This window comes from Poecilia reticulata, linkage group LG16, assembly GCF_000633615.1.
Source record: "Poecilia reticulata strain Guanapo linkage group LG16, Guppy_female_1.0+MT, whole genome shotgun sequence".
In the NCBI taxonomy this organism is placed as follows: domain Eukaryota; kingdom Metazoa; phylum Chordata; class Actinopteri; order Cyprinodontiformes; family Poeciliidae; genus Poecilia; species Poecilia reticulata.
In genome coordinates, this window is record NC_024346.1 from 25,786,449 (window position 1) to 25,812,529 (window position 26,081).

A 26,081-nucleotide genomic window follows, 5' to 3' on the forward strand; every position below is an offset into this window, starting at 1 on the left:
GCGCCTATGGAGACGCTTTAATTTTGACAGTTTAAACACAGTGTTGCAGGTACATGTATTATATATTCATAATTTGGTCTGCAGGAGCATGAGCGTGTGCACCAGCCGGGCCCTTCACCCAGCTCCCAGAAGCCCAGAGTCTTCAACTGTACGTCTTGTGCGAAGGCGTTCGCAAAGCGCAGCCAGCTGGAGAGACACAACCGAACACACACAGGTGGGAGGAAGCTGAAGGTTATTTTCATTATGTAGGTCTTTAAAATTCACTGTAATGCCAAATGTATTTAAGCAGGGACCAGTGTACGAATTAAGTAAGGAGTGTGAAAAATCTGGACTGGTCTTCAGAGTTCAGCCTTATGGAACACCTTATAAGGTTGTGACTCGAGCTTTGTGGTCCAACATCAGTGTCTGACCTTAAAAATGCACTTCTAGAAAAATGCTCATAAAGCTCCTGTATCTTTCCAGAAGAGTTCAGGCTCTTATGAGTACAACATCATATTCACCTACATTTATTAAGAATGTGTGTGATAAAAAGACATTCATTGTTGGGGAGGTGGGGGGCAGTCAAAAGATATCCAGTCCAGAAAACTATTCAGGCAAAAGATTGAAGTTTATAAACTTGAGCTTTTCTGCAAAACAGAACGGCCAATTAAAGTTTGGTTCAACTTCACAAAATGGGGGGAAAATTACTTATTTGAAATAATTTAAATCAGTTGTTTGGTGTAAGAGATGTAGCAAAGGAAACAATCTGGCTATGGTTTCATTTTTAGTTGCTCTGCTTGCAGTGTATTTATTGTGCCTCTAAAAAAATATTTCAAACTTTCAATGCTGCCTTGTTGTTTAGGCAGCAAGTTAATTAGCGTGTGATTTACGTATTTCAAATTAAAGATTAAGTGTCTGTAGTAACAATTTGCTGCAGCAGCAGCTTTTGAAGTGACATTACTGTCCCGCTTATCAAAAGCTTAACGATTTATTAGCTAAATAGCCTATTTAATGAGCATTTCCACCTTTTCAATGGGGCTTATTGAATTCGAGGTAAGGACACAGTTTGTTTGAATGAATCCAGGATTTAATGACAGGCGTTTTAAAGTGATTACTTTTTAAATTATTATTATTATTATTTGTTCCGGAATTTTTTTTGATGAAGCTCTAATTCCCGTGCTTTACATAGCAAAAATCTTAATTACGTTTTGGTCTCTAACAAAATCCCAAACACCCTCGGTTCAGTCTGCGCGTATTCTCACCAGGCAGATCCTGAGGCAGCGTTTTGTTCAGTTTCAATCATGCTCAAGATAAATCATTTCTAGCCACGCCGAACCTGATGTAAGAAACTGAGAGGTAAATATGTAATTACAAATCTGAAGAAGACCTTCACCTTGTTGTCTGAGGGTGCTTGAAAAGAGAGTGTGACTCAGGTGATCCTGGCTAATCATCTCATTTATTCTGTAGTTAATTTGTATAAGAAAAACTGACCTGAGCCATTTTGACACATATAATAGAATACAAAAGTGCTTTAATTTGTGGGTGGATGGTGACTGGGTGTTCAGACACTTATTAGCAGTGAAGTAAATATATTTAATAGTAACTGATAATAATGTTCCCATCATCTTTTTCTTTTGTACATGATTGAAAACTTGCCAACTGGCTTTTAAATTAATGTCACAGGCGAATTATTCAAGCTCATGTGAAATAAGACAGTTTGTGTCGTTACTTTCTAAGGCAGAGCAGCTAACTGGTTGAATTAGGAGCTGCTGGATGAATTGGAAAAGTGCAGTGGTGGTCAGGGCTAACTAAAAACTTTGCTCTAATCCTAAAGCACTAATTGTAAAGATTGTATCCGCTAACACTAAAGTGCTACACCAACAAGGTATTTGGCGCAAGCTAACGCTAAAGAGGTAACTTGAATTCAAATTATATCCGCACTTGAGCACCAAATTAATTTTGACATAATTTACATGTCCTAGAATGCCATTAGAAATTGTATTTACGTCTTGTTTTCTACTGTCCGTGTTTTATTTTGGTACTGTAGTTTCTTGTTTGAAACAAGGTAAAAAAATAAAATAAAAAAAAAAACAACCAAGTAAATAAGCACTTTAGAAATTATCCTGAAAAAATAATTGAAGAGAAGCTAAGTTTGCTAAATGTTTTCAAGGTTAGCAAAAGCGCTAAGCAAATTAGCTATTAGCGGACTAGCAGAGCTAATGTTTTGAGGGGAAGATTAGCCATAATGCGCTCACCATTGAAAAAGTGAAATAAAATTTCACATATTTCCAAACTCGGTCAGTAATCATTGACACATAAGTTGTGACTGTGTGTAAATAATCTTGCCTTTCAATTTCAGTTTGCTAAACTAAAACCCCCTTTTTTTGCCCCCAGTTACAAAAAATTGATGCCAGACTGAAAAAAATCATATTTTCATAAAAATACATAGAAGGAATTGGCTGTTGATGGGAAAAAAACAAACAAAAGAAAAACGTTGAAACATTGCGAATCAACACTATTTTGATGTTTAAGGAATCTTAAAAGTGGAGCGGCGTGACAATCTTTATAAGAGAGACATCTGTGGGGAAGGAACTGCTGTCTCATTAAGGCTTAATGCCGATGGCAAACATCTCAGTGACTTATTGTTGACTTAATTATCCACTGAGATGGAGATCAGATTTACAAGTAAAGCACTTCTCAACAGCCTGCCACTTTTCAAAGTTTAGAAACAAGTTTTGCAACTAGAACATTATGAGAAGTTGGAATGAAAAGCGCTGACTGACATCTCAAACCGTAGTGTAAAATTGTTTCTGTCTCTGTCACATATTCAATATTTTCACGGCCGGCGATTTAAACGCAGCGACTTAATTGGACCCACTTGCAAATCCCCGTTAAAACCATGTTTGATCATCTCCGACGACGACGATGCGTATTGATCCGGTGTCTGCATGTCCGTTGCAGGCGAGCGGCCCTTTAAGTGCAGCCAGTGCGACAAGGCCTTCAACCAGAAGAGCGCTCTGCAGGTCCACATGGTCAAACACACGGGAAAGAAGCCCTTTAAGTGCGAGGTGTGCAGCATCAGCTTCACGCAGAAGAGCAACATGAAACACCACATGAAGAGATCCCACGGATACGGTGAGTGGCCGAATGAGCGACGGTGAAAGGAAACGCAAACACTGTCCTTTTGTTTTTTCTCTTTGTCTACTCGGGTCCGGTGTTTTTCGGGGCGCTTTTTCATCTGCCGCAAAGTTTGTATCTGTTTGTTTGTCCTGTGGCCAAACAGTTCTCTAATATTCATCCCTGTTTACGCTGGAAACCAGACGGATCTTTTGAGCCCTTTTAGATGATAGAGTGGAGAAAAAAAAGTGCACTCTGCGAACCACCGCCTCCTCTTAGAAGCGATTTCAATGGCGTTTATCAAGAGGCTTCTATAAATCACAGAGCCGGGATGTTCTGCTGACAGACATTTTCACCCACTGCTCACTGCTCCTCTTCTGCCAAGACATGACTTTTTGTTTTTTTACCTTCTCCTGACAGCGTAACAATTAAGATTAAGGCTGCGGGTGACCTTCTGTTAACCCGCATACGCATAATTATTGATCTCATTTGAGCAATCGGCCTTGGCGTCTAGCAGGCGCTTATTGAAGATGACTGGTGGCGCAGAGCAGCGCGGAGAGATATACGTTCTGTTTTTAAAGTAGCTTGACAAAGTGCTTCGCTCAGGGTCGCCGGACGGAGTACGGTGCGGACGATTCAAAATGTCAAGTTAGAGCTGCAGTTGTTTAAAGTGACAGATAATAAGGGGCCAGACTCCTCAAGGATTAGAAGATGCTGTTTTCAATTTCCCCAGGTTTTTTCCACGGGCGTGGATGTCACTCACACAGAGGACATGCAGGGGGGTAAATAACGTTGCCTTGAGGAAACTAACTCATTAAACCTTTAATGCATGAATTATAGTCTTCCTCCGTGTTTTTAATCTATTTTTTTTAGGCATGGAAGGAAAGTAGGAGCGTTTCACAGGGTGATGCAGGACGGCACACGCTTGCCACTTGAAATGTTGGCGATAAACAATTTAGTAATATCAAAGTTGGGTAAAAACCATATAAAAACGTTTGAGCATTTTCTAAAAACGTTCACTTTTAAAGATTTAAAGACAAGACATTTCATAAAAACATGCCACTTTTTGTTGGAGAAAATAGTTGTGTAACTTCAACGCAAATGTAGTACGGTGTATCCAGAGGGTTTGTTAAATAATCAGCCATTAAGAAAATGAGTCGTACATCGACCCATCGAAATTAAACTGTCAGACTCAAAGCAGGCAGAGGTCAGAAGTAAAGCAGCCAAAGGAATTAAGAAAATAAAAGTCCATTACTGGACCGTTTTGGTTGATTAATTATTCACCCTTTTTGTACATGGAGACATAAATCTGTTAGTTATTGTTTGGCTACAGAAAGTTAGCGTGATCCGTACAGCATGCTACCTCCCTGTGAGCCCGTCTGCTATGCAGCAGCCCACATTTTTTCCAACGTCAAACTTTTTATCCTCCTTCTGAAGCAGTGCTGTCATCCAAAATGAAACTTTCGCGAAAACATTTTTGAGCCTGACAGTGAGCTGACGGCTCATATTTGTCACTTTATGTAAAAGGTCACGTTGCTGTTGTCCCGCTAAATCCTTAACCCACCTGGATTGGCAGGTCAGATGTCATTCCTCTATTAAATTGCTGCCTCTGAACACAAAATAACTCTTGTCAGGCTGAACACTCAGGAGTTTTCCAGATGGATGGAGGAGGATGTGACACCAGGCACACAGTGAGTTAAATACACAGGAATAAATGCAGAGATGATGACTTTAGAATTTTGTGATAATTTGCACATATTGTTTATGTTAGTTAGGGTAACCAAATCTTGCATTTTTTTAAAAAAAGTATTAAAAAGAAACATTTGTAACCAGACGTTTGCATGCACCTCATAAAAAAAGACATAACTCAAAACTTTTACCGTTTAGTCAGTTTGAATCGATGAAATATTTTCAATTTGCTAAATTTTAGAATGAGAGAAAGATTTGACTTTGAGAAATTTAATTACTTTCTAAAAATTCAGGAGTTTGCTCTGTTTTGGTGCGACCTGTACGTTATCAAGTGATAATGCCCTGAAGTTACAGCAATAATTGGCAAACCTTCTGCTTTTTCCCCCCTTGTCATTTCACTTTGTGTTTAAAATGTTCCACACATTCTCCACTGATCCATTTCAAAGCCCTTAAGTACCTTGAGTTGTGTCCTTCTTGCTGAGATTTTCACATTTCTCACTCGAAGCTTCTCCCACCTTAACTCTGCTAGACGTCGACAGATCTTTCTCAGATCTCTCTGGCTGGCTTCTCTCTGCACCGACTTCCATCACTTTTACTTGAGCAAGTTGTTATTTCATTGGAAAGGAGATTGTTCACAACAATACAAAATATTGTTTCTTTGAGATTTTTCACCAGATTAATTGACAAAATAATTCTAGATATGATACAAATAAAAAGATAGACATAAAAGGATAACTGCAATAATACAAAACACAGCATCTAAAGAGCAGTTTAGCATTTTAGCGGATGCTACTGTCCTGCTAGCCTAAATGCAATAGTCGAGAAAGTTCATGGAAGAGATGTTGCTGCTCCTGCAGCAACACTGAAACAGATCCTGGACAGAAAATGGAGACAAAAGCCACAATTCAACAACAAAAGCCACAATGCAACCCCAAAATGCTAAGACACAATGCAAAAACAAAAACTTGCAACGCAGCAACAAAAAGCCAGATTGTCTTGATTGGCCCTAATTGGTGATATCCCATCAACAGCACAGTTTATAGTGGAGTCTGTTACTGAGTGAAGACGGCCCAAAGTTAGCTTTCAGACTGCAAACAAACAACACCTTCAGAAGCTAACAGGAAGACTGAAGTCATTCTTGGCATGCTTAAAATGACTTCAGCCCTTCTCAATGGGAAAATCTACATTGGCATCACAGCAATAAAAAGCTGCTTGCATGTTTCCTCTCGTATTTTGGATTATCTATCTTTGAGCCACCACTCCACTCTGCAGATTCTCTATCAGATTGACCTCAGAGACGCTGGCTGGGCCTCTCCAAAATGTCAAAATAACTTCCAGTTGGAAGAGCCGTGTTCCCTGCGTGGGGTTGTGGGTAATTTAGGGCTTAACAAAACCAGCTCGTTGATTGCAATCTTTTGTTTTCGTGTCGTCCTTTAATCATGGTCCGTCTTGTTCAGTCATTTTGTTGAAAGAGCCGCAGACGGAGGAGCTCTGTCGCTGCTGATGTTTCACCTTGATTCCCATGGATCTCTTTCTTTGGCTCTTTTAGATTCCTGTTCGGATTTAAGGTGCCATATGTCTGATGAAGCAACTCAGCCCGCTAACGCACCTTACTCTTCTCTCAGTTTCCCAGAGGGAGTGGTGGCTTTCTTTTTTCAAAGGCCTTTTCTTTTTTCCTTTGTTTTTGTTTTGCTGTGAAGCGAAGCCGATGTGACTTCACTCGGAACTTTCATTTTGTTCCTTCTGTGCAAAGCGTGGCGTATGGCTCACAGATTGCAACACCTCAGCCCGTCTCCGTCTGTGGTGGTTTCTCCTGGTATTACTTCCATGAAGCATTTTCACTCTTGTTGAAACTTTTTTCCTACGACTACCTTTGGTGTTTGCTTTGTTTTCCTTGGACAGCTTTCCGGGTTGCCTGAACACTTAATGAAACTAGAACAATTGGCATTTCCTGTGAAAATGCAGTGCGAATGCTGTGAGCTGAACTTTATTTTTATTTTTTTTGGTAAAAACTGCAGAAGCATTTTGAAGCATCTACTTGCCTTTTCTGTTTATGCCCCGATATAGTCCATCAACGACAAACATGACAGGTTACAAATGAAAGTTATTTTGAACTTTGACTTCTGTCAAACTACTTTTATTCCCCGATAAGTTGATGGATTTGTACTTTAAAGTAAAATTTTCGGATTTAAAACAATAAAAAAAAGCTAAAGCACAGAGGCGGCTAAAATCCAAAATATCTTTAGCTAAGTTTTTTTTTTTTTTTTTTTTTAAGAAAACGACTTCTTTTTAACTACACTTTCACAGGAGGAACAATAAAGACATTGTTTCTCCACGTGTTTCGTTGGGATTAAAGCAAAAATGCTTTGGCTTTAGCTGAGCCGTGGATGGATGCATTTAGAGCAAAATCCCTGTTGAATCATTTTCTTGTTAAAAAAACAAAAAACAAAACATGAGTTCGCTGTAGTTGTTTTCCGAGGCTTGGAGCATCCAGCACCCCACTGCTTTCAGTAACGGCTCTCCGGGAGTCGCTGCAGAAATACAGTTCAGAACTTTCCATGCTGGGCTCTCTGAGGTTGTTCTCTGTAGAAACGGGATTGTCTTGTGTTCCGGTTAGAAAACTGAAGGGTTCTTACTAAAAGACAATCAATTTTGACCGTTTTATTTCATACAGAATCAGCTTCATGCGCAGTAAAAATACCAATGTTCATTTAACTCCAACAGCTAGTGCACATTCACACTAGTCATTTTAAAGCTGTGCGGTGTGAAAACAACACCAACACTTTGTATTTAACACTACACCTAAGATTTTATCACTGGCATTTTTACCACGTAGAATCAAGATTATGTGCACAAAAACTTAATTTGACTGTGGTTTCATGCGTCTACAGGACTGCGTAGAACACAGTAAAGCAAATGTAAAACATTTGATTCAGCTCTGCTGGGCGCGCACACACACACACACTCACACACACACACACGCGTTTCAAGGCTGTGTGCAGCAGGGACAGGAAGGTGCATAAGCACATCATGTACACTGATCGAAATCATAGAGGCATAAGTGTTTGTCGTCTGCAAAGGGAATTAACCTGCAAGTGCTTCAAATTCCCAACGCTCGCTGTATCTCACTGCATGTTGAAAGAGATGATTTTGTTTGCGCTCAGGTTAAACTAGCCGAGCGTGAGAGCCGATTGTACATAGGGTGTCCAAATTGAAGGAGCCGTTTCAACGGTTTGAGCAAATCGACAAAAAGGTTGTTGTTTGGACAGCGATAAGTACGTCGGAAGCATAGTTTTCAATCTATGCTGTAGTTTCAATGTAGTTTAGCTTCCTTTTGTATTAAAGCAGGAAAAGAAAATCAAGCAAAACGACTAGATTTTTCTTTCTTTTTTTAAATTGGACATTCATTGACGTGGTTGAACAAAGCAGCCAAGAAAACCTTGGAAAGGCTTTGAAAAACCAGGAAATGCCTTTCTGTGCCACAGGACTCTTTCGTAATCATGCATCTGTCTTTTCCTCATAACTCGTGTTTTTCTGTTTGTTCCTGTTATTCTGTCTCTCGTGCTCCAGAAACATTGCCAAATTGTCGGTTTTGACAAAGAGACAACAAAAGCGACTCCCGCTGTGAGGCTCAATCCAGAGTGTGGCCCCCGCATTATCACAGAGCGCCGTCGGAACCTCTCCACCCCGAGCCAAACTGTCGGCTTATCCTAAATTGATTTTAAGTCGAACGGTTCCCGCCGTATTTACATCTTACAAATGAGACCGTTTCGCATCCATCAACTGGTTGGAATGGTTTGCTCTGCGCACATTGTGTTTTCATAGGGAGAATAAGCTTTAAAAAAAAAAAAGGAGGAAGAATGTGAAATATTAAAACAAACGTTTCAGCAAGGAGAGGAAGATTGCTTTTTGACAGATGGTCTCATTTGCATGACAGCCTCGACCAAATCGCTTTCAGACTGAGAGCTGCCGGCGCTCCTCTGCCGATGAGTGTTAACCGGCTTCTCTTCTGCTTTACAGAACTCTTTTTTTGTTTTGTTTTTTCCCCTAGGGAACTATTTACTGGAACCGTCATGCAAATGTGCTCTGATTTTTTTTCTTCTTCTTCTTCCTCTTCCTCTTCCTCCGCCTCCTCCTCCTCTTCCAGCCGCTACAGGTCAACTACAAGACGTGTCCCTCGGCCAGGACGAGCCGGCGCCTCAGCTGGACCTGGAAGTGGTTCCGGAACCCACCGGAGACTGGCACAACGTGTTCCCCTGACTGCGCTCGTAGAGTTTCGCAGCGAGAGTTTGCCGAACGTCTAAATGGGGAGAGGACAAAAAAAAGAAAGCTTTCTGACTTTATAAATAAGTTCGAAGGGAGGCTTCGTCCGCCGCCTTGCTGCTTTGTCATAATTAGCGGTGAAGTGAAGGGAGCGCGCGCCTCTCCCGCATCGCAGGAAGAGCTTAGTGACTTTTATCTGTTTGGCTGCTCTCTGATTATCATCGGCCTCCGGAGAGGCGTGGCTCAATCAGCCAGAGCTCCCCAGAGAGAGATGGGCGCTCGGCAGCCCGACCGTCGACAAGAACGACGGTCGCACAGAGAAACGGAGTCTGTTACATACCGACGTAACAGAGAGACGGGAGGCAAGCCACATTCGCCGTCACGGCCGACTGGTTACCACCGATTTATGAAATATTTGTCACTTTTTTTGACATGTTTATACTGTAAATACCACGCCTGGAAGTGATGTCATTTTCAGCCCGTTCGACGAGGGAGGCCGACCTCTCGGCGATGTCATGATTTGAGTTTGCTGCTGTGTCGTTTGGACCGACATCGGCAGCTCGTTTACTGTAGTTACAGCAGCGTTGTAAATACTGCAGCTAGAAGGCGTATATTTTCTGAAAAACACTGGGAAAAAACGGATTGTTTGCATAAATGTAATTTTAGCACATTGTTATCAAGTAAAGCCAAGATGGTACTCCTTTGTTTTTTTTTTGTTTTTTTTTGTAGTTTTATTTTCTATTGGTGACTTAAAAAAAACAAACAAATTAAAGAACATTTTCTATAAATTTAACTTGTTCTTTTTGCAGTAAAGGAAAGAAAAATGTGGCAAGATTTCAAACAAGAACACAAGCCAGCTCCATAATGATTGTGCTGAGTCATTACAAACCAAAGTGAAACCCAGCCGTTAGCTCAGTCCAGCTCTGTATAAATGCAGCTGTTCGGTAAACCATGGTGGTGGCAAAGAATATTAGAGAACAAGCAGCAGCACGAAGACTGAGCGTAGCAGATAAGACAGGGAGAAAGTTTAAAGCAGGGTTGGGTCATAAAACAATAAAATTCATGTATCTAACATTGAGGCCTTAAAATGTCTTGATTTTAAGCAAGTTTCCCTTAAACAGGTTAATCACAAGTCTCAAATTTCTATTTAATCTCATATATTCTATGTATTTTTTTGTATGTCCCATGACAATAATCACAGGAACTTTACTATTTAGGGTAATGAAGTTATCTTTGGAGTTATCCCTGCTAACATACCTTTGTTAGCTAGCTAGCTAGCTTTTTTGGATGAAGTTTGTACACTTCTGTGCGATGTAGGTCTTTTATATCATTCGTGATGGTCTTAAAAAGGTCTTAAAATTGAGTTGGTGAAACATGTAGAAACTCTGTACCGGGACACGGCCGACCACCGTAACCTGCAGGCCGGGTAAGTAAAGCATGGATCAAAGAAGAAGCCAACTATGGAGCAGCAGCTGTGGAAATCCACACATCAGGTGGGGAAAACTATTGGTTGGCCTTTTTTTTTAATAGGGTCAGATTTGTGATCCTTCTGTGTGAGTGGCACGAAGAAAACATTGCTGAAAAAAATCAGCAATGGAAAAAAAGAAATGTTGTTTTGTAGTTCTACACAAGCCATTTTGGGAACAGAGTAAAGAAGAAGGTGATCTGGACAGAGAGGCCAAACGTAACATTTTGACCTGCATTCGAAGCTAATGTGTTGGCCTGTCACATACAAATCCCATTTCATATGCATTACAGTTTGTTCAGAGGCTGTAAATACCTTTCCCAAAGCACTTCATAAATTACACACACATAAACACAGTGGAAAACAAAATGCTAAAGAACTCTTTCGAGTCATGTAACAGATTTTCTGCGTAGCATCCGTTCAGTCGGTGTGTTTTATCAGTATGGCTCTCAAAGGTTTGTGTGAATAAATAACCTATTGCAAGGCAGCATGTTCCCTCTCACTGTAGTGGTTCTAGCTAGCTTGGTTACTGCTGTGGTTCTGACTGAGTACAACTGATCTGTCTCCAAGTCATCTGCTTTTCTCAGTGTGTTCGTCAGTAAGCTAATGGTTCAGCTGGTGCGAGTGATTTGGAGTTTTGTTTTTGTGACAGTTGTTCTTGCCTCACTGTAACATTCATCCACAAACACCTGATGATTACATAAAGCAGCAGAGCAAAATCTGTGAGATAATTACGCCGTTGCATCCTCAATTTTAATTTTTTTTTTTTTAAGTCTGATAAAGTGCCAGCTGTTATTATGAGTCCTCCTGGTTATGAGTGCTTCAAACTTGTTGCATCTATAATTGAGCATTTACAGTTAGCTAGCTGCCTTTATTTTGAAGGGAAGGGAAATAGTTCTTGATTTGTCCTGTTGTGTTGACAACATTGACCTATAAAGACTGGACTGTTGGTCTGCGCTAACAACACTTAGCTCAAGAACCCCACCACCACTTCAAAGGCCTACAACAACATGCTAACTATCAGCTGCCTGATGCTAAAGTTAGCCTCTTTTAATAAAGTCTTAGCTGCCTTTGCTCATCACCTGTTTAAAATAAAAACTACTTGGGATATTCATACCAAGACCAGGTAATTCTACACCAAAATAGGAATTATTTAGAACATAATTTTGAAAATTCTGAAACATATTTACTTTCTGAAAACAAAGATTGTCGATGTTCTCTGGGGGCGCTTCCATCCATCCATCCATTTTCTTACACCCTTGTCCCCTAGTGGGGTAGGGAGGGTTGCTGGTGCCGATCTCCAGCTATCGTTCCGGAACGAGACTCTGGTGGCGCTTAACCACCTTACATTGACATAAGTAAGTACATCTCAATATGCTAACTGGTCAAGCCTGTACTGAGACTTTCAAATGCTTTGTGAAAATAAAACACAAAATTCATCAATTATTTCTAATAATTTTGTAAACAAAACAAAAAACATAAAGTGAGCAGACATTGTACTTCATTTCTGATTATAAGGAGAACTTTTAGAGTCGAAATGTTGGAATGTTTGCTCTGGCACTTTCAAAACTAAGGAAGCAGTCTCTGCCCCTTCATCCATCGATCAAAGGAAGCTGCAGAGAAATAACATTATGAAGTGAGTCAGCCACAGTCCCAACTTGTGTTAGAGAAGCTATAAAGGAAGCTTATTATATATTGCTCCAATAAGACTAGGTCTAAATATTCAATTGAATTCTGAATATACATAAATTTTGTTTTTATACCTGAGCTCTGGTTACCGATCCAACAGGATTGCGTCTGTTGAACCTTCTTTATCTGCAGGGAGTGTTGGAAACCTGGTCACTGCCTTGTGCCTTAAGGTCAAGTCTTAGAGTTAAGTTACGTTCCTCAGTCTACGGATGTGACCCAGTGTCCGTTGAATCTGTAAGGTTTTGTATTCCGACAAAAACATTCAGGATTTTGCACAGCCCTGTTGGCGAATTCAACCGATCTTTGATCTACGACACCGTCCCAACATTCTCACTGGAAAAGAGGACTAATTACATTCGTGGTGACATGACTTCTCTCTCTCATTGGAGGTCAAAGGTGCAGTTCGGAGCTCCTCTTTCGTCATTCTTTCTCATGAGTCATGATTACTTCTCCGTATCCGGAGAGAGAAATTCACTTGCTAACTATGCGCCACAAAGAGCGCTGGTCTTGGAAGATAGCATGCTATTTGCTTTATGGGCACAGTCCACCAACTAAATCTCCGTTTGGCTTTTGTGAATCAGACATTTTGTCTGTTTCTTCTTTCTTCATAAAGCTCCAATCGACGCAGTGCTCAATTACAACTGTCAATATTAGATATTTTCCCTCTGGAGGAGCCATGGATCTCCTGACTGCGTCTCTGATTAATGCTCTCCCCACCCGTCCCTGTCGGTGGACTGAAATGTGCGGGTTGGTTTGAGGTGCAACACCATTTCCACTTTCACATTGTGGACTGAAGAGAGCTCTTTGAGAGTTTTAAAGCTTGCTTCTCCACAGCTTCATCTCTGGCTCTGTCTGCAGCTCTTCTTAGCATCCAAGAAACTATTTGGTCCCATTTTACTAGCAAGTTGACATTGTCTGAAGGGAACTGGTTCATATGTGGCTATCCGGGGGAGAAGAAGAGTGAAAGCAAATGCTTTCCACACTTTTCAAATCTTTATCATTTTTTTTATTCATTTTAATTCTGTATCACTTCAGTACTACATAAAATCCCGTCAAAACGCATTTGTGGTTTTAAGCTACTTACTGTTGCTTTTGCGTCCAAAAAAACTCCCATTTTGGACCTCTGTGTAATACTGTAATACTTAAGATAATTTAGTCTGAATCGTCTCGAGCGTAGAAAACTAAACTCTCGTCGAGACGTGTCCTGTGATTAATTTGAACTGGAGTGGTTCATGTTTTTGACAGTAGATCTGAAATGAAACGGATTTCAGTTTCGGCTTCCGCTTCCGCTGGGAACCTTTGTACAGGACATGAAAATGCATATCCTCTGATTACTCTTTAGCCAGAATAGCGAACGTTCCTCTCCATCTGCTACGGCTGAGGAAGCTTGGCATGAATAATTACGTCGTGAGTGACGCAGTCTGGCTCCACGTACCTTTGACCCGACCCATTAATGTCACTTCCTGTCGCTCGCTATTTCCGCTTTTCGTCTTTATTTCAAAACTCCGGCATTTTCTGCCAGTCATGTTGGGAGAGAAAAAAAGAAAAAAGAAGAAGAAGAGAAATACTCTGAAAACACATGTGGTAGGGTTGGTTTATGTGTTTTTTTAAATTTATTTTTTATGTTCAGTTAACAGGCCAGGCATGTTTTTATTACACGTACAGTAATAAGGAGAGTTGTTTACATTCATTCCTGGGATCCATTCAGCAACAGAAAAAAAAAAAACAACAGAGATGGAGCTTTTTTTTTTTTAACACAAAACACATTCGTAAGGAAAACACTTTATATTGTGTCATTACAGAGTTAATCACAGAGCACCTTTGTGAAAACTGTGTGTTGCTTTATTTATTCATTCACCAAAAGGAAACACAGCTAATTGTTTTTTTTTTGTTGTTGTTTGTTTGCTTTGTTTTTTTTTTTGGCAGTCAGGAGGAAAAGACACATTTCGGGAACTGAGTTTAGCTCGAAGTGTGCGATAGAAACAGCAGACGACACGGAAGCATTAAGCTCGTCTCCGACATTAGCGTTCAAACTTCACCATCGCGTGACGCGGTTACGGACGTGGGAGGAAAAAGTCAGTGGTAAGTGAAAACTAAAGAGGAAATTATACGTCTCAGTTTCTTTTTTCAGCGCAAAACTACCAGCTAGCTTAAGAGTTACAAACATTACATCCATAAAAGGACGCTAAACACGAGGGGGCGAGGGAAGGAAGCACGTGAAAAGACGACTCTAGTAAAATAATAATGATAAACTACTAAACTGTTCACAACGCGATGCTTAGGGGAAATGTTCGAGGTAATGACGCGGACAGAGAGACGAGACAGAAAACGACTTTTTTTTTTTTTTTAGGAAGAAAAAAAAAGTACTATTATTATTGTTACTTCTAACCCAGAAGCGACCCGGTTCTAATCAACCAATCAACAAGCGGCATTAACGGTGAAGTCAGCGGTTCTTGCACCGGCCTGGACCCTCAGCTGATCCCAGGACCGCTTCCGGGTCTTAACCACCTTTCTGTTAGAAACCCGACAAAGACGAGACTGGAAAAAAAAAAAAAAGAAAATACAATAAAAACTTAACCCGTACACACAGGAAGAAAGAAGAGCATTCAGGCTGGCACACGTTGAGCGGCTTCAGGATCTCAGATATTTCACACTGCCACACACTTTGCACGACGCTTGGCGGTAGGGAGGAAGAGGAGGGCGAAGAAGAGATTGTGTTGCTGCCTTATCAGCCGAATGAGCGTTTGTTTGTGGGGGGGGGGAAGAGGGGTAATAGCAAACATTAGGGTGTTAAAAAAAAGGCAGCTCAGTTTGAGGGGATGACGAGACTTCCTCCTTTTTTCATTTTTTTGGTCTGCACCCCCCATGATGTGCTCTCAAACATCGACCCTCTAGGTGTTGGAAGGGGGTTTTTTGGGGGACTTCAGCGTTTGGCTGGGGAGGCACTCCTGCTACCCTGTGAAACAAACAACACAGAGATCAGTACACATGAGCAACAGGAGATCTCTACTCTGATGTTAGTGGTCTGCTCCATTTTCTCCAGCTCTGTGGTCAGTTTCCAGAAAGGTCTGCCATGGCATGCGAAAGGAAGCGCAGGTGATTATTGCGAGCAAATGATTCCTGCTGATGGGGATTGTTGTTTAGAGCCATCCCCCCCTAACAAAAGAAGAAGAAAAATAATACCGAGTCTATAATTGCTTCCTGAAGAATGCGTTTCTCTCTGGCTCATTAGTTTGTTCATCAAGCCTGAGAGCTGTGCTCAAATGTCATTGAGTTGCTCTCTCATCTTTTCGGCCATTAAATGCTCTCCATCTAAATGAGATTATGGGATCACTGCAGTCGGAGCAGCAACCAGATATTTACATACGCTGCATGTTCAACCGTAGTTTTACTGTCTGACTTTAAATCGAGCAGATTTGTTGTTCCAAGACAGGACTGTGATTTTTTTTTTTCTTTCTTTTCTTCTGAGTTGAGTCAAATGTTTTTTTTGATGTCCTCCTTCCAGCTTCTTGCATTGGTTTGCTGTAAGTTTTTATTTATTTTTTGCTTTTCTGAACTTACACATGAGCTTTGTTGTCTTAGTTGCCACTTCGTAACAAATATGGTGGCATGCTTTGTGTCGTTGCACATCTGGAAGCCTCAATTGTGCCCAACCCCAAACTTTTCCTCTAAACCACTTTTTAATTCTTTTATTTTTCTGGGAATAATTTGAATGATCTTAATTCACCATAAGTTGATTTCTTCTGATTGGATGTCAGACGGTGTATGTAAATAAAAGTGTTTCCAGCTGAAAACAGGAACAGTTAGCTAGACGTTTTGCAGTTTCCAGAAACTTTCAACCACGTAGACTACTTTTTAAAAGAGAAAAATATCAATATATTGTGCAACTGGGAAAGATAAAAATGCGTAATATGCAAACCACGGACTGAAGTTTGTTTGGTTGACTTTTAAGATCCCACCGAGAGGGAGATGCATATCGAGAGCTTTACTTCTCAAAGCCTCGAGATAAAGTTTCTCTTTTTACGTTAGCCAAGAGTCACGGCAACACTGCATGCTCAATAAATAACAAAAATCATTTAAAGCACTCAAGGACAACTGTTCCATTACTCAGCCAAAAAGTTTGAAAGACGGGGCTTTAAATTCTCCCGAGGGAATAAAACGCTGGAGCTGAGGAGGATCTTGCATCGTGTTTCTCAATTAAGCTGCTGCATCAGGATAGCTGCTGCATATGCCCAAGATTAATGACACTGAAACTTTTTTATTTTTGTATATATATATATATATATATAGTATATATATATTATTCAACGTTGAAAACCTAATACAAACTGCTTACCATTCAAGGAAAAACAATGCAGCAACTATTACTCAAGCTGAAGCAGAAAGCACTGCCAGTTACATTTCAGTATTTGATCAGGTACTCCATCCGTCTGTGGACTGCAAACAAAAGCCTCCGTCTAACGGGGAGCGGTCCAAAATGAGCGCGTCTGCGTTATTTGGGGCCAGAAATCAAACCCCTTTTGTCAGGCCAGATGTCCGCAGAGAGACGATAATATCTGTTGTAATTATATTCCAAAAACAAAGAGAGAATGAATTTATCAATTGGATTAGCGGAGTTGTTTAGATTGTGAAAAAGACTTCTGGAGCCGTTTGCCTGCGGATGAGACGTTTTGGTTTAGTAACATTATCTGGAGTTAGAAAAAAAAAAAAAAAGAAGAACTGATTCAGCTTTTTGTACTTCATTATGTAGGAAAGATTTAAAGGTGTGCGCTCTTAAATGAATAGACTAGAGCACTGTACTGAAAATATAGAACTAAAAGATAAAAGTTATCACTTATTACGTTTTAATAAAAAAAAACTGAATTAAAACAGACACTGCTCTGTTGAAGCTGTTTTTTTTTTTATTTAAAATTACTAAGTTTTTCCTAATTATGAGGAAGACCCAGGAAATCTTTTGAAGACTGAAAAATTATGTCTAACTGAGCAACATTCATGAAAAGATTATTAATTCAAAGGAGAAATGTAACAGAAAGAGCGATAGCGTTTGTGTGAACTGGATCAACGCGTTTTGAATGGTTTTCAGTCAATAAAAACTTCTCATCTTCCCTGTTGGTGTCCTTCAGAGTTTTCTCATTTTGTGTTTCTCATTCCCTCGAGGCTTTGTTGTTTCCCCTCGCTCTCACAAAGACGCAAAAGCAACAGTAAGATGCAAGACAGAAAGATGACACAAATGAGACAAATCTTTACTGATTTCTTAAGAACTTGATCCACTTCGTGGGTCGCTCGCTAACTTCTCGCATTAGACCAAAGGCTGAAGAGTCAGCTTTCGTTTTAGTCATTTCATCTGGACTCCATTATCTATCCTGGAGGGGGGGGGGGAAGGGATTGAAAAGCTACAGCGCTTTGGAGTTAAACCTGCCGCCGAAAAGCTTCAATGAGTAGCAATTGAGTGTGAAGCAACAGTCAGGACTGGAGTGGGCTGCATCCTGATTTGTTTTGGATTATGTGGCAGAAAAAAAATAAATGACTCAAACGCCTCGGAGTCCACACCAATTAGCCGAACTGGAGAGATTTAGAAGACAAAAAGAAAAAAAGTCACCCCAGTCATCCTTCATCTTCCAGATTTATTTCATACGTTTCAGCTCAGATGCTCAGAGTTTAGCCCCTGACATAAAGATGGAGCCCTTGGGAAATTTGTATTTCTCCCTCCGCCGATGACTTGCTAAACGGACGGAGTCGGCGCGGCTTTAAATCCGCAGCTTATAAGGAGATTCTCTGGAGCGCGGAGAAACAGGCGCTCATGAACTTGACAGGATGACGCAAATGGTAATAATATGAAAAATGGTTTGAACGTTGGAAGACATCGGAGCTGAAGCGTATGCTTTCCCAATTTGCATTGGTACGTCATTCTAGACTTTAAATCATCCACCTGTGCAGAGTGTCTTTTGGACCTGTCTGCCTTTTTACTCTGGTGAAATATAAAACATAAAGGCACGATTGAAGAAAATGTATTTATTTGACGAATAAACATATCTCACCGTTTGGCACAGTGTAATTATTGGCTGACTTGTCCAGGATCTACCCAAACCTTTATGTAAAGCTAACCGTTGCCAGCTAGCTTTACACTCTTGTGTTGATATAGAGCAATTAACAGCAAACGGCTTTTAAGCTTTTAGATGCTTTGTGTTAACAATGGAAATCGTTGAGCATCAGATCAAAGTGGTTTTCAGTGGATAAAAGCAAAGTTTGTATTTATTTTGTGTGATTAATTAGCCATGTTGATATTTATTAACAGGTTTCTATATATTTGCCATTGCCTTGACAACCAACTGGATTAGAGTCCCTGGACTGAATTGACCAAACGCAGTGCCTGCATGAAATAAATTTGTCTCGCAAGTTTAGAATAATTGGGGCCAAACTATGCCTCACAAATGAAAATCTTTTCACAAAAATGGTAGATAAATGCAAAATATTTATCTTTTAACTAAGCTTTCTGCTGTCTATCCATTGACTTGTACAGTAAATCAGACTTTTGGTGTGCCCAAACCTGCTTTTAATTTCATTATTAAAACGCATCTCAATACAGCAAGTGCTTTCAGAAGAAGACTGACCTAAATTTTATTTTTTATTGCTGAGAATAGAATGATTGTTTTAGTTTTCTTTTTCCAAATTAAATTATGAAAGTGGTTGCCTTTCTTTCCATAACAAAGAAATGTTAGCCATTTCAATATGGCTAGCATAGTCTGAAAGGCTAGCCATGCTAACGGTTAACATTTTAGGTTCTTATTTTCACTGAAACTACTCTTTCACACACATTGTTTGAAACTGTTTCTGGTGCTTATAAAAACACTCAGCTCTAGACTTGGGGGAAACAAAAACTGGACACAAATGTCTGAAAGGTTCATTTTCAAAACTTTCCCCTTTGTGTTTTTGCAAACCGAAAGCCAAAACTTAAATGTAAGAAAAGTGAAACAATGAAATACGTCAAGCATCCGAGCAGCTATTGCAAAAAACAATGAGTACCCGTGCATATCAATACTAGATCATGCACACACATCAACAATGCATAAGCTGCCCCCCCTGCCCCCTCCCCCCGCCCTCACAGTGAAGCAGCAGTGTGTTAGCTGCAGCCAGCCTGGATCCTCCTCACCACAACTGGAAACCCATGCCGTTCGGCGTGATTATATCAGCGACGCCATAAAGCTTAGAAGATGCCCAGTGATCAATCGCGTGTCTAAAAGCCTGTCATTATTGTGCTTCTGGTTGCTGTAGCGATGACATTATGATGTTTTCCAAGCGAATCAATGCTGAACAAATGCGCAGCGAGTTAAGCGCGAGGAACCCCCTCCATCACACGGTATTTACTCACTTTGCTGCTGATATCATCACTGAGGCAGAAAACGAAAATGGAAAGACAGAGGCAGGAGCATCATTAGGGGAGAAATATATACTCTTGACGCTTTTATAACCAGGAAAAGTAAAGCAGTGAAAGGAAATCGTAACTTGGATTTATTAAGCAGTTAAAAAAAAAAAAAGACAGATGAAAGAAACAAAAGGATTTCTCCTCCTCTTCTTACCATTTTGAAGATCCTAGTCAGGGTGCCTTTGCCGTCCCCACCGCTGGCCTTCTTGCTTGACTTCTGTTGGCCCTGGAAAAGAAGAGGAATTCAAGTGTGTTAAACAATAAGAAAAAATTTTTTATTTCACACATTGTTAAAGGACTGAGATGTGGCTGACCTTTTTTTCTTCTTCTTTTTTTAAGGAGAGCAGTGGATTGATTCATAATTCAACCCAGAGTTTCAGCATTAATCAGGAAGCAGCGAGAAGGTAGAAACGACTGATCCTTCCCTAGAATATTCTGAAGAGTGACGGATTCGCGTGTTCTCCAGCCACTCCGCTTATTGATTAGGGTGAAATCCAACTGTGCCCTGACTTTACAGAATGATTGCATCGCACCCCACTTTTAACATTTCTGGTGTTTGAATTATGCATGAGTTGCGAAGGAGCAACAAAGTACAAAAGACTCAGGGAGAGTCTTTTATTAACGGAGAACTTTAGTGTCCGGGAAAGATGATAATCGCTATCAGAACCTAACTATCCTCGCTATCACCAAATTCAACTTTCTGTAATTCCATTATTTGTATTTATTTACTCTTTAGGTGTTCTAATTTATGCAAGGCCATCTGTGATTCCACCAAGGAATCACTTTTTATTGTCAATGAGAGCATGAGTGCATCTCGAGAAATCTGATTATCGTCAAAAACCTAATTCATTTCAGTAATTCGAATCAAAACGTCAAACTTGTGGAATAATTGCACATGGAGTGATTTAGTCAAAAGGTTTATGGCTTACATCTAATGAAAACCTCAAAATTTGGTCTCTTGGAAAATTTTAATATCGCATAAGATCAATATATACTTATATATATATAAATCCAGAAATGATGTTAATAAACCAAACAACTTGAGTTTTCCAGGTAATAGCCAGTGACACCCGACACAAGGAGGGTAAGCCACAAAGAAGCAGATGGTTCACAGAGAGCCGTTTCCAACTACAATAATGGAAAGTTTAGTGGAAGGACAAAGTGGAGGCATGTTTTCTTTGAACATATCAGATCTTGTTCTTGCGATACAGGCCTTCTTTTGAGAAATAAAGATATTTATAAGAGTTTTTAAACTGATTTATTGATTTTCTAATCTGCAGATGAACATAAAAAAACTTTTTTTTGAATCCTGTTTAGGAGTTTGTTTTGGCAGATAACAACTAAGCGACTGTGAATAAAATAGGTGATAGATAACAGGGATAAAATATATACTTATATATATATTTGAGAAATAAAGAAAAATTTTCCTTTAAAGATGGCAAACATAACCTTCCAGTAGGCAAAAAAATAATTATTGTTGGTCATTTCTGAGTAATTCTGTGCCAGACAAGCGAAAAATGTTTGAGGCAGTGCAAGCAAAATGTAACTTTGCATAAAAAATTGTAATCCGTTAACAGATTTATGTATTGATATTATTATTATTAGGACGTAAAATAACCAGGTAACGAGTGCCAATAAGTTTTGGACAGCCCTTTAGCAACGTCTCCATTCTTCGTCTAATCCACATCTATCAGTCCGGGGCCACATTCACAATCACAACCGTGTTAAAAGACGTGATGCTGCAGGCGGAGGCCACAGAGGAACCTTTAGAATGACATAAGTACCATGAAGAAGCGAGTAATGTCGGTATTATCATCAGAGTCGTAATGTGGAAACGTGAGACTGCACCAGTCACAGGGTGACAGTGATAAAGTTTCACCAAAGTCTGGGATTAAGGTTTTTATCTGTGATGTATGGGAAGATTAGGAAGACTTAGTGGGGAATGGAAGGAAAACGTAAGAACAGACACTGGCGTCGTGCTCGAAGGTTAATTAAGGAGATGAGGTGATTTGATGTTGAAGGAATTACTCTTTGATTTAAAGAAAAAAAAATTCTGTCTGATCTTTCGGCCATTTTCAAACCACCTACCAGGCCTATCTTGGCAGCTAGTCCCCTCCACTGGGAGTGCGGAGAAAGAAGAGACAGAAGGGAGGAAGGGAAAATACAGAAACAGTGTGTTTTAGTGCAAAGGCGGGATGGGGAGGAGAGGGGTGGAGTGGTAGAGGAAGGTAGGGAGGCAGAGATCAGGTGGGACATGGAGGAGCAGGAAAAAAAAACAATGCAGGCGCTCACATCGAAACGTGGTGCATCAGATCACATTTGGAAGGGTTTGTATGGATGGTAATAATAATAAAACTTTCTTGCAAGGTCTTTTAAACTGATTTTGATCACAAATATGTGATGGATGCTCTCAAAAACTGATGTAAACCCTAAATGTTTTGTCTCTGTTGGCTCTTCCCTGATTAAAAAAAAGTCAGTTCTCAAGGTCAAAACTTTAGATCGAACCATAAAAAAAAAAACATGGTAAAATCTTCCCTCCATTTTTGTCACATTACAATCAAAAACCTCAAATGCATTTTTGTAAAAGGCCAACACAAAGTCATGCAAGTGAACGGGGGTCAAGCCTTTTGTTCCTACAAATCTCAGTCAAATCCAGTACAACCGACTGGAAGTAAATCCAGTCGCACTGTGAAAGTTTTAGAAGTTTGTTCCAAAACAAATAGCAATATGAAGACATCTGGGAGGTTTTAAATGGTGGCAATCACAGTTTGAGAGCGAAATAGTCTGCAAGCTATTGTAAGTTTGATGTTTAATCAAACATTGCAACAAAGAAAAGGTATGGCGCGACTGAAAAACCACCCAAACATGGCTGTCCACCAAAATGTGACTGGGCATTTTTACAACCCAGATTCAGACAAGAGGCCTGTGGATACTCTGGAGGAGCTGCAGAGACCCATGGCTCGATAGGGAGAGCCAGAAGAAAACCTGTGAGTCTGTGAAACAGACTCGCCTCCCATGAGGGTAATAACCCTAAACCATTTTAGAATTATGTCCCATTATGGCCTCAGTCAATGTTCAGACGTAAATCTGTGGCCAGGTTTGATTATTTCCTGTTCCCAAATGGTCCCCGTCCAATCTGACAGCACTGCTCGTCATAAGTCGGGTCTAGCAGGTCTTGAATGCAAATGGACTCCGTGGTTATCCGATTTTTATTTGTGGAAGAGATGTGAAAGCCTCGTCATTTTTCTTGTACCGGTCCGTCTAAAATACCTTGAGCTGTGTGGTCGTAATGTGGGAACATCAATACTTTTGCAAAGCACTGTATACCCTACCTTTCAGGAAAATACCAGACTTTTAAAATTTTATTTCTATATGAATGCTCGTAGTGCAATAAAAAGTAAAGCAGACTCACCCTAGATTTAGGAGGGGCGGGGGACACCTGAGGAATAGTTAAGAGCAGACAGTAAAGAAAAGAAGGTCTGAGTTGGTGGGAGGCAAAGAAGACAAAGACAAACAGCAGAGGCAAAGCGTGGTCGGGTAACTGCTGGGGCTCTCTGAACCTGGGAGTCTCTGAGGGTTGCTAGAGGTTGGGCTCGCTACTCACGATCGTGCGGAAGAAGTGGACCACGGCGTTCTCAGCTCCACGTTTGCGTGGCGAGGTGGCAGACGCTTTCTGAGGGGCTGGAGAGAGAGCACCTCGGAAAGAACCCTGCAGAGACAAGCAGAGGAGCGGCCTTGAACTCGTCTGGGGTGACATGTTGGCTGTGGTAAAGGCACAGGCACAGGCGCCCGCGTGTGCCAGGCAACCCTCACTCGTCATTTGTTTGCCAATGACCACGGCAACGACTCAGAGCACACGCCAGCAGAAACATCATTTGGCACACATGGATACAGAGGCAATAGGCAGATCTCTTTCCTGAAAACTCGAGAATACATGAAATACAACAAGAGAATGTTGCTTGTGTTGCATTTGTAGCTTGTCCTGTAGCTGAATACAAAGTGCACGACAGACGTATGTAAAGGGTTACGTACCTGGAATCCCTGAATTGGTTTGAAAGAAAATTGTAAAGATTAATAAACTGCTCGATATGAAGTGAGGAAGGTACAGAATGGTGGACTTAACTATCATCCCTTCCCTTTCTGATTGCACTGGGTCAACAGGTGGTCCAAGAGCTGCAAAGGTCACTTAAAAATGAAGAACTTCCACAATGAAGTGTTCAGGTTTTCGTGTTTTCTTGTTAAATGTGGAACTATTTGGTTTTTACTCCTTTAGACAGCTTTGAGACTTCATGTCAGTCTACTTAGAATGGTTCTGAATGTCTTCTCTGTTTAAACTCAATTGTATTTACATGAAGAAACACGAGATCAAGCAATGCAATCATACAGATGGACTCGGTACATTTACAATTTGATGTTTATTATAACGCAAGGCAGTCAGATTCAGGTTATAATGATCAAGATCTTCATCCGTCTACTTTCGCTAAGTTGAACTCATATCAATTTTAAGGACTGTTTAAGGATTTTAAGGACATCAAAACGCAAACAAAAAATGTTTTGAAGCGTTACTTTTCTCTTTGAAATTACACTTTTACACCCTTGCTTCCTCAATGCTCTAAAAATAAAAACATTTATAACACAATATATTTTTCCTCATCAAGAATGTAAATATAAACTTCAGCAAAACATTTATGTGTGTAGAAATGTCAAGAATCTGCTGCAATACTCATGAATTCCTAAAAAGGCATAAAGGATCTTCGTCTGACTCAATCTTCTCTCTGTCTTTCTTCTGGATGAGACTCAAACGTCCCCGTGAGGCGTTGGCGTTTTACTGTTATGACCTTTTGGTTTTGGTGAGATGTAAATCTTGTTATAGCGAGAAAGTTTCTCACAATCAAGAAATACTGCTGCTGAATTTATGTCCAAACTCTGGGAGTTGAACATTTCCATATTAAAGTCGTCAACATTTTATTTTTTTCCCCCCAATTCCATACAGTCTAAGTGTTAGGGGGAAAAAAAGTGGAAAACAAAAGATACTTAAGACAAGCAAATGAGGAAGTGAATTTAACATCAGGAAGTGAAAATAAATGAAAGTTGAAATCAAATTGCAACGGTTGGCAATTAAGAAAATCGAATTTCATTGGGTAAACGCCCAAGGGAAGCAGATTGCTCTCTCTGGTCTAAAAAGAAAGGTGGAAAATATTATGAAAAACAACAAACTCCCCACAAAATACATGATCTGACCAATTTTTATGTAAAAGGCATCAACATAGTCAAAGGTTTGAGTCAAGTGATTAAGTGGGGGTTGACCTTTAACCTGTTCTTTAGCGTTATAGGTTGAACAGGCATATGAGTACCCATAATTACAAATGTCTAATTATTCTTGAGTCGCTAAGTAATATATTGAGATTATATATTGAGATAAGGAGTAGGATTAAATAAGTGTTCACTTCTTCCTACCCGTTTTCAAATAGAAAAGTAGAGGTAAGACAATTATTTTTGTATGCACGTTTTCTCTTGTCCTACTGATAAACTTGTTTTCTTGTTTTTCAAAAAAAAACCAGTTTGAAATAAGTAAAAATGAAATAAGCCTACAGGCTACTAGATGAGACACACGGAAAGCTGCTCTTTTAATGTGGAAATGTACTCTGACGTGTTCTTTACGTTGTCTCGGTCAAGACCGAGGGACGTAAAACAAACGACAAAATTCATTTTAATACGCTGATAATGCTGAAGGCTGGTGGCCACGGTGGCTCTGAATAGAATTTATTTCCATTAATTTATTGAAATCAGTAAAATTAATGACAGAGGAGTTCCACCCAGCTCACTGTCCAATATTTAGCCAGAACAAAAATGAATCAAATTAGTACAGTGAATCAAAAAGCTGCTCTTTTCCCGCTGATGGGTTGAACTTAACCAATGAGACCAATTATCATCAAGCGCCGACCCAAAGGCTTCACACAAGTCGAAAAAAGAATTAAGCTTTCTGTTTGTCTGATTTATCTGTTTTTTGTTAAAAAAAAATGACGCATGGATGAGGGGGGAAAAAAACTTTTTAACTCATGCAAACTTTACAGAAACATCAGATGTAACACTTTTAATACCGAAACCTTTCACCTCTTGTTACCTCGTGTATTTCTGTTTCCGACCGTCCTAATGGAGCAGGAAGGAACACGCGTGTGGATTTTCTCATAAATTCGTCCCAACAAGGTTTCAGCCGGACGGACCTTTCATTTCACGGACAAAAGCGAGTCTGCTCTATCTCCGGGTATTTTTGGACACCAGAGGGTGAGGCCGGATTCAGTTTTTTTGTGCGAGCTGAAGGTGAGTGCACAGCAAAATCAATGGAGTGTCCTCTGAAGTCCCGGATACCGGGAGTTTATTTGTAGCGAGTGTGTGTGTGTGTGTGTGTGTGTGTGTGTGTGTGTGTGTGTGTGTGTGTGTGTGTGTGTGTGTGTG

The 26,081-nt window shown here is 40.1% G+C and overlaps 2 protein-coding genes across 7 annotated transcripts in view; one reads left to right on the forward strand and one right to left on the reverse strand.

The window, feature by feature from the left end:
* The window catches only part of znf236 (zinc finger protein 236), a 56,046-nt gene extending 46,301 nt beyond the window's left edge, over positions 1-9,745 (forward strand). For both annotated transcript variants that reach the window (XM_008431998.2, XM_008432000.2), the window contains exons 30-32: positions 85-214; positions 2,941-3,114; positions 8,933-9,745. In XM_008431998.2, coding sequence (XP_008430220.1) covers positions 85-214; positions 2,941-3,114; positions 8,933-9,045 — 417 coding nt within the window. In that variant the 3' untranslated portion in view covers positions 9,046-9,745. The remainder of the gene's footprint in view (positions 1-84; positions 215-2,940; positions 3,115-8,932) is intronic.
* Positions 9,746-13,812: 4,067 nt separating this feature from the next.
* Positions 13,813-26,081, reverse strand: part of mbpb (myelin basic protein b) — a 19,004-nt gene continuing 6,735 nt past the window's right edge. The window contains exons 2-7 of one of the 5 annotated variants that reach the window (XM_008431992.2): positions 23,230-23,334; positions 23,038-23,064; positions 21,714-21,743; positions 19,780-19,851; positions 19,572-19,590; positions 13,813-15,158 (exon numbers count right to left, since the gene is read on the reverse strand). In XM_008431992.2, coding sequence (XP_008430214.1) covers positions 19,588-19,590; positions 19,780-19,851; positions 21,714-21,743; positions 23,038-23,064; positions 23,230-23,334 — 237 coding nt within the window. In that variant the 3' untranslated portion in view covers positions 13,813-15,158; positions 19,572-19,587. The remainder of the gene's footprint in view (positions 15,159-19,571; positions 19,591-19,779; positions 19,852-21,713; positions 21,744-23,037; positions 23,065-23,229; positions 23,335-26,081) is intronic. The other 4 variants (XM_008431995.2, XM_008431991.2, XM_008431993.2 and 1 more) reach the window with 4 other exon arrangements.